This window comes from Pteropus medius, unplaced genomic scaffold, assembly GCF_902729225.1.
Source record: "Pteropus medius unplaced genomic scaffold, Ma_sr-lr_union100, whole genome shotgun sequence".
In the NCBI taxonomy this organism is placed as follows: Eukaryota; Metazoa; Chordata; class Mammalia; order Chiroptera; family Pteropodidae; genus Pteropus; species Pteropus medius.
In genome coordinates, this window is record NW_024355205.1 from 21076274 (window position 1) to 21095543 (window position 19270).

General features: G+C 33.0%; 1 protein-coding gene across 1 annotated transcript in view; it reads right to left on the minus strand.

The window, feature by feature from the left end:
* The window catches only part of TMPRSS15 (transmembrane serine protease 15), a 106898-nt gene that overhangs the window by 26491 nt on the left and 61137 nt on the right, over positions 1-19270 (minus strand). Inside the window, exons 13-17 of the mRNA XM_039857326.1 lie at positions 19059-19148; positions 17630-17755; positions 15519-15659; positions 7919-8029; positions 5794-5923 (exon numbers count right to left, since the gene is read on the minus strand). Of these exons, the coding sequence (XP_039713260.1) occupies positions 5794-5923; positions 7919-8029; positions 15519-15659; positions 17630-17755; positions 19059-19148 (598 nt within the window). The remainder of the gene's footprint in view (positions 1-5793; positions 5924-7918; positions 8030-15518; positions 15660-17629; positions 17756-19058; positions 19149-19270) is intronic.

The window sequence follows — 19270 nt, forward strand, 5'->3', positions numbered from 1 at the left end:
TCACATAAGAGTTCCCAATAATATGTTTTCAAATACTTAGTGGGAGAAGTCAGAAATGATTTTTTCCAAGCAAGCCATTTTACCAGCCTGTGGTTAACAGAAATCTAGTAGATTTTGTTTTTGTTCTTTTTTTTACTTTTTAAATGATATACTTCTTATAGTGGCCTTTTAAAACTTCCTACTCTTGTTTTGGTTTATTGGAGGAAAAAAAAATTTCCAGAGAATTAAAATAGGCTGGTGTCACAATGACAAGCTAAAGAATCCCCTGGATTAAGTCAGAGGTGGTCCACAACCTGGCTACAGTAGAAAAATAAAATGTTTGATGTTTTGTTTTCTTTCAGTTTGTTTTGTTTTTAATGCTAGGTGAAAGCAAACTGCCCAGTTTTAGAGATGTTTTAGACAAATTCTATATTTTCTACTGAAACAAATACACAGAGTTTCATGGGTTTCTCTACTTTATCAAGATCACCTGGGGCTCTGTAAGACCCAAGACCTCTGGACCTCACACCGCCAAGGTCCCGGGCTGAGGTCTATGGAACGCCTAGTCGTCTGCGATAATTTGGAGGGGTTTGCAGTTGGATGAAAAATAACTACGTCTTTATTTTTATTAACCTCTAATTGAAATTTAGTCTTTCTTTCTGATACAAGTAACCACAATATTATTAACAGCACTTATAATTTTTTCACTAACTAGAGATATCTTCATATCGTATTGCAGTTGCTGCATACATCTAAGAATATCATTTTTCCTCACCTTTGATCTGACAGTAATCATTACAACCACCAGAATATCTGACTTAATACCTTGATTAAAAAATATATTAGCATGTCATATTTATGATATTTTGATAATTATTTTTTAATGTAATTAATTTCCTTTGTAATTATGTGCATTTTATACACTTAATAATTTGAACCTAAGAAGAAGTTGGTAAGTTTCACCAGACTGCCAAAAGTGTGTATGACACACAAAAGAAGGTTAAGGACAAGGACTCCTACCCTAGATTATCATTCTCAAACTTCAGGGTGCAATGGAGTCACTTGAAGGGTTTATTCAAACACAGATTGCTGGGCCTACTCTAGGCTCTCTGATGAGTAGGTCTGAGGTGGCGTTTCAAAATTTGCATTTCTATACATGCATCCTAGGTGTTGCAGATGCTTGTTCTAAACTCAGAGGCGGAGCAGCACGGACCTAGACTGCCCTGAATCCAAACATCTGGGACCAAGACTAGATGACTCTACTATATAACCAGGTTAGGGAGCAGCCGATCCAATTCCTGGATTACAAGCTAGTGCTTTCACTCGCTTGCCCACAGTAGACATAATTACCTAACCCATTGTGCTTTTTCCAATCCTGTCAGAAAATAAACCTATAAGATATTAATCTTAGAAAGTTATAAAATTACTGTACTTTGCTATTAAGCATTTTCTTCTTTCTTATTTTTAGTTAATTCATTTCTAATTTTAAAACAGAAAAGACATCTAAGTTATAATTTGTACTTCAGGCAAATGATGAGCTTTTAGTTTAGTCAATTAAACCAAGTAAAATAGTATTTTTCCCCACTATCTCGCCTTCAGTACCCCATCTTCCCCATTCTCACACTAGGAACATAGCTAAGAATTTAATTTTTTTCTTAAGTGCTAAATTTCTAAATTAAAAATAACTGAAAACATTATTTAATTATTTCTGTGTAAAGCTAGCAAATAAGAAATCATTTAAAGTCGAAGATAGTAGTTATATTTTTTCTACTAATCCTCCTATCTTATCTTTGTCGTAATTTTGTGTTAAGGTTTTTCTCACATATTTGAAAAACTGGAGTCAATGATAAGAACAAGAATGCTTACTTCTCTACAGTTTCTCAAACTAATATGAAACCAGTTCTATTTTCAGTTTCCGGGACCCAGTGCTAAATTGTAGATACAAATTTGCTGCATGAATATATAGGATATTAAATCATTATGCTCTAATTATTAGGATGTCTTATTAAAAAATTTTTTTACTCCTCACCCTCTACATTTTTAAACACTTCCAAAATGGAAGAATATTGAAGTAATTCCAGTTCTCATACTGGGTTTGAGAATGAGAGGCTCAAGCGATATTTCTGATATTTGAGCTGAAGGTATCTAGCACAGAACTATAATGGGATTGAAAAATTAACATCAATTCTTCATAGGCTGCCTAATAAGGATACTTGTAACTAATCTATTTTTAATACATTAGTATTTCCTAAATTCTGTAAAGCCATAACAAACCTGATGACTTCTGGTTTTTAATGGCTTAGCAAAGCAAATCTACTGCATAGTTCATTCACTGGGTTAATAACAGGGTAGTGTGCTTTCCTAGGAAATATTATTTAAAAAATAACTACTCTAAATTTCTTTAGCATTTATTCTCACATCAGTATAAAATATTTTCTTTCATGCTTTGATCAGAGACATGAACATGTTGTTCAAAGTACTTTTTACTTATGCACGCTATAAATGGTGGGGAATGAAAATGTTTCATTTAAAAAAGGGAAGGTTGATGAAATCTGCCTCATATGATGTACTAGAATGTTTGGGGAATTGCATTTTGTACTTTATCTGCATAAATAATCTTGAGAGACTACAGCGCTTTTTAAATAGATTGACTCCTAAATTACTCTCCACTATACCAAACACATCATTTTAAACTTGCTAAGTTTCTTTTGGGTTACCATGTACCAGTCCAGACAAATTCTCATTAAGGCTATAACTTTCTTTCAATTATCATGGCACTATGGAGACTATTTAATAAGTGCAGGCCCGAAGATTAAAGTTTTTGCAGAGATTACTTCATTTCTGAAGAAATGCCTGTGCCTGACCTTCATCAAAAATATTGCAGTTAAGGCAGTGGGATGTACTGCTTGTTTTATGCACATTAAAAAAAATCTAGTTCTTTGTCCATGTCTCCAGATGGAAGGATTGTGATTCCTAGGAAATGAGGTCAGTGAACTAAAGAGTAAAATCTGGCTGGGGGAAAACATGTAAATAGTACACAGTTGTGTGGAATTGGCTGTGATCCACTCAGCTCAGGCCATTTTCTAGAAGGCCTTTTCTGACATGCATAGATTGAGTAAGGTCTCCTACAGCATATTGAATTTATCACATTATATTGTAATTATCTATTTATGTGTCTATGCCCACCACACTGAGAACAAGACCTATGACTTATTCATCCATGGAACAGACACAATATCACTGCTAATCTTTTAGAACAAATTAGAAAAATCTCTAGTTCAGGATAGAAAAAAATAAATGATTAGACTTCTGATACAGGAGTAATCGGAGTAATCTAAATAATATATTTATATTAGAAACAGTTATAAAGTAATAAAGATATATGTTTCCTTTCCAATACACTCTCTCATGCAATTATAGTAATCAGCATTTTGCTATCATGCAACATATTTCATTCAAACTCATTAAAAGAGACTTCTGTCGAAGAATATGTTGACCTTTTTCACCTTTGTAAATGTTTCGCCTTATCTCCATATATCCTTCAGGAAACAATTTAGTTAAGATGCACAAACCACACTAGGAAAAAACTCCAGTGTTTATAGTTATAAAGTCATGCTTAGAAAGGTGGTAAATTGGAATATAAGCCCCAGTGCAGTGAAAGCCCAATATACACACATGTGATCCAGGGCATTTGGATTCATTAATTGTGGAAAAAAGCTCAACTTACCAATCTCCTTAGCCTACTCTTTACTAAGCTTCTGAGTCTATAAAACAGCTCCTCAGAACTGTCAAGTTTAATAGTGGAAGAAAATGACTTCTTAGGGCTTCACCTGTGTGAACTTGCCATTGCACTGAAATCAACATTAAAGTGGGAACCTAGAATCAATGCCACTTACCCAGTGCTTTACTTGAAGTGAGAATAAATAAACGAGTGTCAGTTTCAGTGTTTTGTTGACTCGTCCTCAAAATACATTATTCCTCCTGCAATTCATCCACCTCCAAGACTCTTTATGTCTCAAAACCCCCCATGTTGAAAGGGTTTTTGTTAGAATAAAAGCAATAATGTATAGTAGGAAGGATTATATATATAAAGTGCAGAAAGTTTCCAAATGATTCGCATAAGTGAAATTGATGATTATTTACATAATAGATGATAAAACTCACTTTCTCTCTCTGCTCTTGATAGAAATTGACTTTCTGGTGAGGCTGACATCACTTGAATGAGACTTGGAGCCAGGGAGTTCCCATTCTGAATGAACAGCATTTTAGGAAGTAAGGGAGTTGAAAGCTTTCGATCCAATTGCAAGAAGCTATGGAACATTTCCGATTCTCTGACTGGAACCTCAACACATTTTCCTTTGGTAAAATATCTATATGTGGTGGTTAGTACTATCCTGACATTAATATACAATATAACTCTCTCAGTCTACTAGAAATTAAATACCTATTATGGGCTACGCTAAGACCTAACCATTACACTATTATTTTTAGTGGAAGACATGTTTTTGGTTAAAAAAATAAACATTTTGAAATAAATTTTGAAAAATTTGTATATAGCATGAAGACTGACATATGAATTATTAATTAGTTAGAAAGAGGGCCCCATATTACAAAATAGCAATCAGTTAATTACATTTGATTTTGATGAACTAGGAACAGTTGAAATAATTACCAAATGCTGAGGGTATATGTGGATGTGGGCTTAAATTATTTTCCTTCATAACTTTATGCAATCTTTTAGAACAAATTAGAAAATCTTTCTCCATTTCAGGACAGAAAAAATAAATGGTGATGACATATTGGACAACCTTTGACATACTTTTAGATAGATAGATATATCTACATTTATACGTATATATATTTATATATAATGTATTATTTATTTCTTCAACAAATGTTTATTTAGCACCTATATTTTGAGACAATGATAAGTCTAGGTGTTAAAATGCAATAATAAATCAAGTAAACTTGGTCACATTTATAAACTTTTAAGGTCACATTTTATTACCGATAAGTAATACAGTGCTATACGTGATAAAATAACCATATGTGACCCACTATGGTTAAATCTCCCAAATCGTGAATAGCAAATAATCAGAATGGTGAATTAGAGTTGACTGACTGTACAATTTTAAAAAAAAGGAAATTATTACTACTGTTATTACCTTCCATTTTCCAACTCATTACTTTCGAGATTGATGGGAAGATAAAAATTGAATATGGTGAACTTCTATATTTGATGTAATATATTACGACATTAGACTGGAGGTATAAAAATTTTTGATGAGTCATTAATATGGATTTATCACTTGCATTACCCTTCTTGAGTATATCTTGAAATACTGCATATCTTTTCTCACAACAATCATACTGTTACAAATTTTCCAAAAAAAAAACCTATGTAAACATGTTGCAAAGGTATAGCAAAAGCATATTCTCTTCATGCTTGTGATAGTTACGTATATTATGATATAGCATAAAATGGAATATTTAATTTTCTTAAAAATAATAACCTATAGAAAATATTTAATGACATGATAAATGCTCATGTGTCAGTAGGTTATAAAACAGTATAATGTACTATTTTATATAATTTTAAAATATAATATTTCTATATACTTATATTTACATAATATTTATTAAAAAGTTATTAACGGTTATTTTTTAAGAAAAGGGTTAATCAAGATTTTTATTTTCTTTCTTTTGCTCATGTATATTTTCTAAATTCATAACTTCCATAAATTTGAAATATCTTAATAAACCCAGTTTGATAACAATAAAAGTCTTAAAAGAGAACTGAGTAGAATTACTTACCCCAGTCCCAGCAGCTGACAAACATCATTTGAAATCTGGGTTGTCCAGTTCTCAGCACACGCTACATGCCATATGCTCTGAATTCTGAACTGTACCAAACCAGTGTTCGTGGTGCCATTGGAAAGACGCACTAAAGAGATTAGACACAGGGTCATTTTGACCTAAGCTGATAATGATAAATGATGGACTCTAAACTAAATGTGCAATATTCTTAACATTTAGAGTTTAAAGATTGATTATAATTTTTCTTAAGAATATATTTGGATGGTATAACAAGTGTTAGAGAGGATATAGAGAAAAAGGAACCCTCATACACTGCTAGTGGGACTGCAAATTGGTACAGCCACTATGGAAAACAGTATGGAGGTTCCTCAAAAAACTAAGAATTGATTTACCATATGATCCAGCAATCCCTCTATTGAGAACCAGCAATCCCTCTACTGGGTATTTACCCCAAAGACTTGAAAACTCATGTTCAAAATATATTTGCACACCAGTGTTCATAGCAGCATTATTCACAGTGGCCAGGACGTGGTAGCAACCGAAGTGTCCTATGATAGATGATTGGCTAAAGAAGCTGTGGTACATATATACGATGGAATATTACTCATCCATAAGAGAAGGTGAAATATTGCCATTTGTGACAATGTGTATGGACCTTGAGACAATCATGCTAAGTGAAATAAGCCAGACAGAAAAAATTGAAAACCACATGATATCACTTATATGTGGGATATAAACCTAAAAACAACAAATGGACAGGATAAACAGAGACTCATAGAATGGACAATAGACTAGTGGTTACCAGAGGGTAGGAGGGAGGGAGAAGGGGGAAGGTAGATGAGGTAAAGGGGGTCAAAAATGTAAAACTGGAAGTTATGTTAATTATATCAAGTGAATAAAAATAAATAAATAAATAAACAAACAAACAAATAAATAAATAGATAGTATATTGGAAGTCCTAAGTTGAAAATATAAATTTGGTAGTCTTAATTTTTCTCTTCGTATAACTATAAAAAAAGTAGAAATATGCAAATTCTTTGTGCATCAATACGGCAAGTGAACAGATGGTAAAGTTATTCATGAAGAGGATATCTTGCACATTTAGTCTCTGAAAGAAGAGAAACTCAAATTCAGGAACAACTGTAGGCATCGTCCCCTACATCTTTCTCCAGAAACCACTCTCCTTGCATTTTTTCTTTTGCTGTTTGGTTTCTATCATCTTTATCACCATCTTACAACCATTTTGAATAGAGTTTTAAAGCCATTAGGGATTGAATCAAGCTAAGTTAGTTTATCAAACAAGAGAAAAATCTCCAATGGAAGTTTTACCTATAAACACCATATTGTAATTATGTAAGTAAATGCTATTGTTTTCATTTTTTTTTTTCCTATTATGAGAGGAATACGAGCATTGACTTCAGAATTGGACAGACTTAGATTGAAAACACAGCTTGACCCCCTACTAGGTGTGGCATGTTTGGCAGTCACTTCTCCAAGTCTCAGTTTTCTCATGGTTGAAATAGAACTAATTCTTGTTATGTTAAGATTGTTTTACAGCACTTAGTTACATTGCATGGTACATAATAAGTAGCATTAAATATTTGCTTAGAAATGAAAGTAAGGCATAGTAAGAGTAGCCATTACTCGTGTCATAGAGATCTGGAGTGGGGTTGGACTTGAAGACTCAGGGCAGGAGTAATAGTAAATAGTGAAGAATCAAGCATGCAAAGGGCAAAGTAGAAAGTCAGTTATAAATAAACCTGAGGTGCCTCTATTTGTAGGTGATGCACAGAGTATAATTGCCAATAAAAATGGTGCTCAAGTGTCTTGTGTAGGCTACTGCCTCTCTGTGATATTTTATGCTTTCTATGTAAATATGGATTGTCCTAGATTTAAAGTTATTAAGTGTAGTAAATTTAAACAACAAAAAAACTAATACAGGAGCCGTGTTAACTTTTTGATTTCTAACCAGAATGGGGATAGAGGTGCTGAAATCAGTGAGAGATGTCCAGACCCCAAAGCATCAAAACATGTGGCAATACATACATCCATAATCTTCCTTTCATATTTGTAGAATCCAAATGTAAAGTGACAAAAATATTTTCCTAAAAATACTACATACCACAATGTGCTTCATCCGAGCCATCCTTACAGTGTGGAAGACTGTCACAGAGGTTGATTAGCGGAACACACTCTCCATTCTTACACTGAAAATAATCTTCTTCGCAGGGTTCTATGGGGAAAGAATATTCATTGTATAAAATAAAGAAGTGACCAATAGATAATTCTGGACGACCTATCCCATTCTGTCCCTTTTAAACAACTGCCCTTTGGCACTGCACATGTTTGAGCTGGGTTTGCTATCAATAAGACTATACAGTTGGTTGCTCAGAATGCTCAGAAATAGTAGTGTCAAAGCCAGAGATATGGCTTGAGAAGAGTATGGATAAAACCTTAATCATATCCTTTGCACACTGTAGTGCCAAGAGATGGCTGAAGGCTTTAGCACACACCCTTCCCTCACAATCTTTGTTAGTCTCTCTTTAATGAACTCCTTTATTCCAAATGAACTCCTTTATTCCAAATGTACGAGCAGCAATCGTTGGAATGTTACACTAGTGTAGAGAAATCTCTTGGTTTTATCATCCAAACGGTACCTCCAAACCTTTATTATACAGAAATGTGGACGTTTCCTTTTGCTGGGAACAAAGTTGGCCTAGGCTAGAAACAGTGAGCTCAATTAAAGTATGGTCAGGTGGGAAAAAGTAGTCACAGAGAAATAGACACTCTGCAATAACAGTTATTTGAAAGGAAGCTGGAGATTGAACGCCCCACAAGTAAAGCGGGATTAATGTCCTGAGAACATGCTTAAAACGTAAAGAAACTAAAGGAAAATAAATGAAGAGGCTGGACAATAAAGGAATCGAGTACTGGGGGCAGTTGGTGGTTTTCAGAGTCTGAGCTGTGTGAAAGGAGGCCTACTAGAAATATTGACCGTTTGAAGGGAGTGGGTGGTGTTGTTTCCTGGAACTCATTGATCTTAAAGGATTTTGTCCTGAGAGAGATGTCATCTCACAGAAAGAGGGGTTTGCTTCCCTCGAGATTTCTTTTCTAATTATGGCTTAAGAGGGATAGCTACGTGCCGATGAGATCTCTGTTGAGGATCACGTGGAATTTGGGTCCCCAGAGGAGAAAAATGGTGGTTGGTATGGAGAGGCCTAATGTCTCTTTCCCTACATGGCACATGAATAGTCATAATAGGGAAGCAAAAGCACTTGATAAAAATAATGAAAATTAATCATAAACTATTATATTGAAAACAATGCATGATTAATTTTTAATAGCTTTCAAAATATAGGTTTAAAATTCATATTAAAATGATTTCAAAATCAAATTGTACTAATCTCCATACAGACTTTCTCAGTTTATGATGACCAAATGTAATGGCACTTGGAAGAAATCATTCCTGTTTTAGAATCTAGGTGGTCACTCCAAATCTGAGATCACTGATAATACCATTACACTTTAAAGAGAGTTACTATAGCCATATTATACTTACTTAAAAAAAAAAAAAAAACTGGTCCATTAACTATCAATACCCATCACCTATTTCCAGTTATTAAAAAAAGAAAAAAAGAATTAGAGTTGTTTTTCTAAAAATTAGACTGCATAAAGTTCTTGAGGAGCTGTGCTTTCGGGTGGGTAAGGGGAAAATGGTGCCACTCCACAAAAATGAGTGGTGCCCCAAGACAACCAATTCATACTGGTTGCTTTAAAGGAGTGAGACCAACACCTCACTCCCTAGCCGAAAGTTTATTACAGTGCAGAATCACAAGGACTGGTGTTTCCATGGCACTAGTGCAGGGGCTTTCAATTTTTTTTTTTCAACTGTGACTAGAATAAGAAATAGATATCAAACTATAGCTGAAGACGCACCAATATATGTGTGTATGACTAAATACCCTTAATTTTGTCCTATTCTGTTCTATTTTGTTTTGTTCTATCCCATCCATCCATCCATCCCATCCATCCATCCTGTCCCGTCCGTCCATCCGTCCGCCCCGTCCCATCCATCTCGTCCCGTCCATCCCATCTCATCCCATCCATCCCATCCATCTCCCCCATCCATCCCATCCATCCCATCCCATCCCATCTCACCCCATCCCATTCATTCCATGACAAGGAATGCTGGTCAAAACTAAATAAATTAATTTCATGGCCCACCGCTTGAGAAATATCAAGCTAAACTTCAGTATAGTGAAAAATTTTATGGAAGATAGTAATTCTAGTTTCTAGGGTTTGTGGGCAGATAGCTGAATTCCCCTTGATAGTAGTTCAGACTAGGAGAGAGGATGGCAGTGGAAACATTGTGCATTTTGTCTATGTGTAGGGCAGTGTGTGAGTTTCCATTTGCCCATTAGACCCTGAGAATTATAATTGAATGACAGCTGCCTGACAGGAAAAGCAGGCTCCAGTACAAAGAACTGAAGGGATGGAGACTGAGGGTGAATATTAGAAGCTGAGCCAGGTTATAAGGAATCATCTAGAAGAATGTTACTCATGCCTACACTGTACTGAGCAAGCAGGAGAGAGGAATCCTCCAAAAAAATCCAGGACTCCATTCTACAAAGGAGCTAGCATTTGGCCCAGAGCCATTGTTAGCCAAAAGAAAACTATAGTGATGATAGAATTTTTCCAGTCTGCCTCTTCCCTGACACTGTAGCTATGTATGGGAAGATGGAAGGGAAAGAAAGTGAAGAATGAGTCAAAGACAGTATTTCTATCCTCCTCTACCTTAAGTTATTGGGCTAAGTTTTGTGCTCGTGTTGAGATTAAAACAAACAAACAAACAAACAAACAGCTTTTGCATTAGATGATATTAAAGTTTTGATGCTATATTTGAAAGTACACTTTAATATCTAAAAGTGAGTCTTAACTACCCAGTTAAGAAAACTTGATACCCGAAATAACTGGCAAACTGAAGAGATCTGCTTGAAATGTTCAAGGGCAAAAGGGAGATTTGAAATAAAGTAAATAGAGAAAAATAAGCTTTTCTGGTTTATATTCTCATTGAGTCCATTCTTTATGTTGAATATGCAATATACTAACTGCAATACTCATAATGCCTGGTTTCTCTATCTTTATATGCCCAGAGTGTGACAAAATGCCAGATACAAAATAAGAAATCCATATATTTGTTGAACATTAACTGAATTAATTTATGTTAAATTAGTGATATACCCCCCCAAATTGGTATAAGCCTCAGTAGTAGAGTTGACACCATATAAAGCAATCTTTAAAGTATGATTTAAAAAAATATGTTTTAATTAGGCAATTGATTGGTTGATGGTAACATTATTGATTTGAAAAATAAAAGTCAGTTCTATGAATTATGACAGTAAAATTTACTTATTTGAATTTGAATGGTGGTTAAAGTATGGGCTTGGTAAGCATATAGACTTGGTTTAATACTCAATTTAGCCATTTTCTTTTAATTTATTTTTGACCTTGGACAAATAAATTAGTTTTTCTGAGAATCAGTTTCCTTGACTCTCAAATGAGAACAACTATTATTTATGTCTTAGGTATATCATGAAAGTAAGTTAGAAAATTAAAATGGATTTAGTATAGCAACATAAACACATTGAATGCTCAATAAATAATATTCTTGACAGCAAAAGTAGTAACATTTTAAAATCATCCTTTTAAAAAATTAAAATAATAAAAATCATCCTTTTCACTGATAATTTTAAGTTAACATTCTTACTTCCAGGTGCCAGTTGTGCTCCTTTCCCTTCTAGATAACCGTATAAACAACGAGAAATCATGTGTAATCCATTCCCTTTGGTATCTTACAATAATAATTGGAAGTATTTGTATACTTTATTTTAAACTTTGAAAAATTCTATATTTTTTCAATCCAAATCTAAGTTACCTTAATAAAAAAAATATATTAAAGGAGACATAGCTGGGCTGATCATTTGTATAAATCTTTGCCCCATGAGAGAAGTAGGATACATATATCAAATATAATACTATTAAGGAAGTTCTAGTAAATGTAATTACCAGTTTGTTTCACAAACACATATTTTTTAACTGGATTAGTAAGATGATAAATGGGCAAAGACAAACATTACTATTTTAACTGACTTTATATATCTTCCTAGAATTCATTTTTATTTAAATAGGAAGACTTAAAGCTAGATATACATGTGTTAGTATTTATATATTCTATTTAAAATCTATACTTTAATATGTGCTATATTTATTTAAAAAGTTGACAGCCTAATTAAATATCTATGATCAAAAATCTTAATATACTTATAGAATGTTAATCACTAGTTATTTTTAAATTATCTCATTACTTTGTAATTATAGATAAATTTATTGATAATTTTACTTTTTTACCAGTGTAATCAAGCCATATTTAGTTGGAAAAACATATTTGTTGAATAGAAATTTAAATATCCAAATTAAAATATGAATTAGTTTCAGATATAAAAATCTGAAAATTGTAATTCATTTTTGTACTCCAGTGAAAGATATTAAGGTTATACCCTATGAATCTAGAAAAATTAACTTGTTTCTGTAAGAGGAATGCACTGAATGAAAAAATGCTGAATGGGGCAAAATGATTGTTGCTGAACTGAATAGAAATTATAAATTCTGAGGAGAGGTAAAATAAATTCTTTAAAAATTTCCCCTACATGCATGAACCGGATTCTGATTGTTTGCGATATATAGTAGTTTAGCTTCATTAAGAAGTCTTTAACCCAAAAGTTTAACTCTCTGTGGCCTCTGAAATCTTATTTCTGATTGTTTTATGTTCATAGTGAGAGAGGGAAAATGAAATATTGCTAAGAATTGAATTTCCCCATCTTCTTTTTATGAAGTCTCTAGTAGCCCTGCTTCATTTAGTCAACATATGCTTGGTTTTAAATGGAAATGAATTGATCTCTAAGGCATACGCCACACAATCTGAGGAGGGCTCTAAACCCCTGAATGTAATCAGCTGCCACTTCCACAGTTGCCTGATAAGCACTATTGAATTCTAAATGAAGACTCTCAGTATCACAAAAGAGCAACGAAGGGACATTTATAGGAGACAGATCTCAATAAATCTGTACTTTATATATTCTAGTTTAATGTAACTGGAAATGTTCAAAACAGGATAAAGAAAGGAGATAAAAAAAATATGTTATGTAATTGTTTTACGTCTCAATTGAAGGCTTTGGAAGGTGTCCCCAAAATATCTCAGGAAATAAATGAAGCACATAAACATTGAACATTTACGATACCCCTTTTATATTTTTTCCAAAATGACCAGCAAAGCAGAACATCACTACAAACAGATATGTGTGCCCAAACTCTCTTTCCATTACCAGCTTAATTATCTTCCACTGCCAAATCCCTGTTTCTGTAATTGTTTTTCAGTTTTTTGGTGTAAACATCTCCCCAGGAGAAGATTGTGCTGACGATGACTCAATCACTCAATTTTCTTACTCCCCAGTAGCATCTGTACCATATCCAGGAGGAATGTGAAACCACATTCCCAGCATTTTCACCAAGCAGTGATGGTCATGGAAGACTCCATTCTAACTTCAACCAAGGGAATTTTCTCTAAATGATTTATTTCCTAAGTAACATCATCATAGTAGTTGAAATCTAGTGAAAGAGCAAACAATTATATACAATTCCTACACCATAAATCTGGTATCTATTTTGTGTTATAAGCCATAGATTATGCTCTTTCGGCTTTCATCTTGAATAGAAATTATCTGTAATATTTTTTCATAATCTTTGATGTTGTATCTATCTCATTATAAGAATCTGATAAAAACCATTAACTATATTTTTGATGAAAGAGATTTATTGGTGTCTGCCTTTTCACAATCTATTCTTATCTTTATACTTCTTTCTTCCCTCTTCATTTACAATTTAAAATATGGGTTTAATGACCTACTAATTTCTCTAAAATTTTGTTTTAAGATGCTTTCTTTTTTGCAGATGGTGGAATACCCAATAATTATTTCAATTGTTTGGATTTATGAAAATTTGCTCCCATATTGGGTAACGTTATTAGTATTTCTAATCTCATTAATTCAGTTGGTTTTACTATTTATCACCATTTCTTTAAAAAATATAATACTTCTTTCAAAAGTACTTTCCATGACATCTTTGTTGAAAAAAGTTTGGAAGGCCTTCCTCTTCAGTAAAATAAGTATTAGGTATTTGCTTGCTCTATTTTAAGATACTTTGCAGAACTCTGCACATATTCTATTCCATTCAAATATGAATAATATTGATGCCTATACATTTTTTATTGCAGGAATTTCTCCTCAAAAACTTAGAAATACCTGTCTTTAAGTATTGAAAATAAAATGTGTAAACTATAAAGCTGATCTGATTTTTAACACCTTTAAAAAGTGATGTTTATTCTGCTTAGGAATTTGACAAAAATTTTTCCTTACAAAATTTGAAATTTTATACAGTACATAACACTAATTTCCAATTATTAATTTTTTTATGGCAAGCAATAAGACTTGATTTTTAAGTCACTTTTATCACATCCAATAATTATATAATTTTTCCCCCATTACACCATTCATTGTTAGTTTTGATTGGTTCTTTTCCTTTGGAAATGCCTATTATTTTCAAAATGTGGTTTTGTGTTTTTCCTGCATGCACATTGCAGATTCTCACAATTGTTGTGGCTTCTACTGAAAGCCAGAGGGTAGACAAGATACAAGTCAACTTCCATATTTGCTGTGAAGCTGAAAACATACAACTTTCTGTGGATTCAAAGATCTAGGCCAGTGTTGAGTGGAGGAACAGATATTTGCACAGATAGATCTGGGATAAGATAATAGGCCAGATGAGAATTAAAGCTCCAATCTTACCTGTTTACTAGACATTCTAGTTAAAGACAAACTGACCACAGTCTCCTATGGAAAGGAAAGATAAATGGAGGAAGAAACCTGTATTCTGTCTTCTTGACATATTTACTTAGAGAGAACCACAGAGTGTGGGCAATAGCCTAAGGAAAATCATAATCCAAGAGGAGCAGTAGGCAATAAAACATTCTCTGTAGATTGTTGAATGCAAATAGTTGTATCATACATGAATATAATGCTATAGATAAAGACATCCATGATGAGCAGGCAGGCAATAATTCTCCCCCCTTATGATTATATTATGGGTATAATACAAAAAACAAAGGGTAAGAAGATTGTGCATACCAGCAAAAACCAGCATCGAATTCCTTCATCCTTGATGGCAGTGGCTTTACACTGCTTGTCTCTACGAAGTTAATGATGTTAATATTTTAATTGGATGTTGTTGGCATTCAAATAGCTCACTTGCCTGTCTCCCTGCTGTTCTCCAAAAATGCTCTTGGCAGACAGTCCTCTTTGCTCATGGCGCAATAACCCCATTTTTAATGTATAGAATGGCTCTCTTCGGTGAATAAAATTCACAACTCTTTATATACCCAAGAGATGCAAATAAATCTGCTGAGAAATAGTATAGATCCTGCTTTGAACAAATTCAGGTAGTGGTTAAGCAAATGTAAAGAAAAGAAGAAAATCTTCATTAAGATGAAAATAAAATGAATGTTTTGGAATGCAAACATTGAAATCACATTTAGGCCTTGAAGTCCGAATATACTTTCATTGTGTTGCTCTAAAAATTATGATGCAACATGTCATCTCAAGTGCACTCACCTGGAATTCCTAAGTGATAGCCAGTAGTAAAGTTGGCTTTAAATCCTCCTTTTGTCAATTCCTTGTTGGTGATGAAAAGCACAGTCATTCTGTTGGAGGTTGAGAATACGTCCTTTACAGGACCAGGCCCTGTATACACAGCTGCTCCAAAGGAAAACAAGATAATCACTAAGATGATCCTTTAACTCTAAAAGGAAATATACCCTTTTTCTCATTTCCACCTTCTAGAGGTACACAATATATGACATGGCTTGTTCATGGAGCAGCTACATGTAAGTAAATGTATATCTTCTTTTACATTTTAGACACATTTTCTTGAAAAGCTAACTTCTCTCCTGACCTTTCCCAATATTACTTGAGGTTTCTGTAGCTCTATAATTTAATGATGAATTACTCATAACATTTTCTGGCTTAGCACCACTACTATTCTAAGTTAGTGTTATCTCAGAAAAATGATTATTTGCCTCCTTTTAAAGACCTTTATAAAACAATGGAAATTATAGCCTCCCTTAGTAATTCCATTTAATTTGTTTGATACTTTTTGTGGATTGAATCATTAGCCTAATCTGAAGGATGGATTAATTAGAGACAGATAAAATAAACCTAAATGGTGGTTTTCAAAATGTTTTGAACTAATCCCTGGGCTTTGGGGATTTCATAAACAATGAAAATCTCTTTACTAAACAATAAAGCCTTAAGCTAATTAAAAAATACATTCATATTAGTAAATAATTTCTATTTTGGAGTCCCCGAAAGCAATTCCGTTTCAAAAGAACTTCTTGCCCACAAATTTGAAAACCATGGTTCTGAGATCCTTTTGGAATTCTTATTTACTTTTCAATGATTGATATAAATTGTAAGAGGTGAAATGATGAAAAACTAACTTTCCTTAGATCATGAGAACACTGAAGTTTTCATTAGAAGGACAACATAACCTAAAAATGAGAAAACTATCCAAAATATCTTTATAACTGTATATTAGAAAATCAAATTTAAAGTTCCTCAGTTCTTTCTAGCACCAACCTCCTGGCTCCACTGATTCTTTCATTGCTTATTTGTCCTCGTGTGGCTCTCAAAATCCTCTCCTTGTGTTCTAGAATTTTGTGGAATTTTGCTGAAGAAACCTACATAATGGATGATGTACTACTATGGCTGTGGAACCCTCTCCATCACTCTACCCCTTCATTGTGATAGAAAGTGCCCTCTGCAGTCCTCATCCACTGGTTGCAATGTTCATGTGGTTGCATCCTGATTGCATCAGGCCAGTTGATAGAAAATTATTAACATGAGTTCAAAGCACAGTTAGATAAAACACTTTACTTATAAAGGATATTGTTTCATGCATTCTAATTTACCCTTTATCATTTTTATGATTTAATGTGTGAAGTAGCAAGGGACACATCTTTCTTAAAAACTGGTAGTAGTTAAATAAGAAATTAGCTATTATATTTGACTGATAGATTTTTATTATGTTAACATGTATTTTATGATCTAGGTACAATAATTTTCTCAAGAATAGTACATTTCTCTCAGGTTTATTAAAAAGTTAATGATCAATACAAAATAGATTGTAGGAAAAAATCAACTTCAGTCAGTTTTCGAACCAATCTTAGATATTTATTAAAAGTAGCTAGTACTAGAGATATAGATAATCAAAATAATAATAAAACATAAAATAAAAATTATTTAAAAATTTTGCATAACAAACACAATTTGTTTTGTTAGTTTGAAATGAAATAAAACTTGATTCAATAGCTATGTTTGGACATCTGATGTGCACATGATGCATAGAAAACTGCATAACGGGTATTATTAGCTATTAGTCTCCAAGGTATAAGGCTTATTGTAGTGAATTAATACCAAGTAGTAAGAACTGCTGACTCAAAAATATTAATCCTGGTTTGCCAAGAATCCTCAAGAGGAATATTATTCTATCATCATTGCAAACACCCTCATATTAAAAGCTCCATATAAAATACCACATTTTATGCTACTGTTGGATTTTCATTTTGTTAGTCGTAAGAGTGATTACATTTATTGAGAAATGCTCTCTTCATCAGTCCAATACCTTGAGCCATACAACTTTCATAATATTTAAATTGCAGACTTACCTAAGAGCAAGGAATCATCTCCTTGACCATCTCGGATTTCAACTACATCTGCAATATTTTCTAAGTCAAATTCTTGAAAATGAAGTTGTATGTTCTTTCCCTTTTGTGCATTTAAATTCCAAACACCTTAAAAGTAATAAATAATAACACTTAGTTTAGAACACACTTTTTTCATTTCTTTTAAATCTTCACTCTCTTGAGAATTTCATATTGCTTTTGAAAAATTTTTTTCATTTTATGAAAAGCAGTATTCCAAAATGTTTTATGTGTGTGTGAGGAAACACCTTGGTCTAATAATAAATATTTACAGTAAAGTTTCAATAAAATTTGAAGTAGTTTCTTTGAACAAATCAATAAATTTATCCAAATCTTTCAGTGTTCCACTGGTTTTCAGAATTTTAGATCATTACTTTGCACAAGTGATATGTTTAAAAGATGTCTTCAGTGCGAAGTAGAGATGATAATCTCTGGTTCCCCAAACAAGTCAAATTAGATTAATGGCTGTTTATTTTTTTAATCAGATATCTCTCTATAATAGTGACTCTATTATTCTATAAAAGTGATTATTCTATAAACTTATCTCTGGATCATTTGAAGCAAGAAAAGTTGACATTTTCTAACAACACATTTGTCACTGTCATTAGGGCATATCATTCACTGGTAGAATTCTCCATTTCGACCCATGGTGCTAACGAGGTGCAGCTGTAGATAGAATAGGTCTGTTTTCCAGACCTACCAGAATGGAATTTTTGTAGGATGGGCTGGAGAATCCGCATCTTTAACATAATTTCTCCACAACGATAATGAACTTCTCTATTAGGAATAATGATCTAGACTTATGCTTCATGCTAACTAGTTTTAGCTAACTAGTCTTACTAGACTTAGGTTTGTGTGTGTGTGTGTTTTAGTGATCTTCCTTATTATTTCATCTTTTATACTGAGAATCTAATCACATTACTCTAGCTGCTTTATTAACTCTATATTTACAAAAGGTGTGGATGTCACAATTGGCTCTTTGCTGCTTATACTTTTCATTAACTTTATTCTATGGAATTGCAAACTTGTTATATACACTACAGACATTATACGTATAACCAAGGAGTGTGATTAAGAAAGTGGTATCTGGAGTAAGGCTAGCTCTTTCAGTTACTGGTTTTATTCAACTTTTAAATTTGAGAATTCTAATAATAATACCTGCTTCAAAGAATTATTGTAAGAATTGACTGAAAAAATGTATATTAAGCACTAACACAGAACCTGGCCTGAAATAATTGCTAAAAAAGTTAGTGATATATTATTGTTATCTCATAATCTCATAAATGTGGCAAGCGTATCCAGATATGAGAAATGTATAGCCCACTTTGCTGTGTTGAAGGGAAACCTTGATATATACAATTGTTTCTCATGTTATAGAAAAGAAATGACTCACAGAAAGCCTGATTAGGATAGTTGTTTGGAAAATTCATAGAAGTGAAAGTTGTATTTGGCTCCCACAGTTCAAAAGGTCCTCCACAGTCCGCTGAAAAGAAAAGCAATGTAAAATCATTAGCAATACTGTTTATTTCAGAGATAGTACTATTTACTAAAAAGTTTCCAATTCCATTTCTTTAAATATTAGTTTTGACAGATAAATTTTAGATT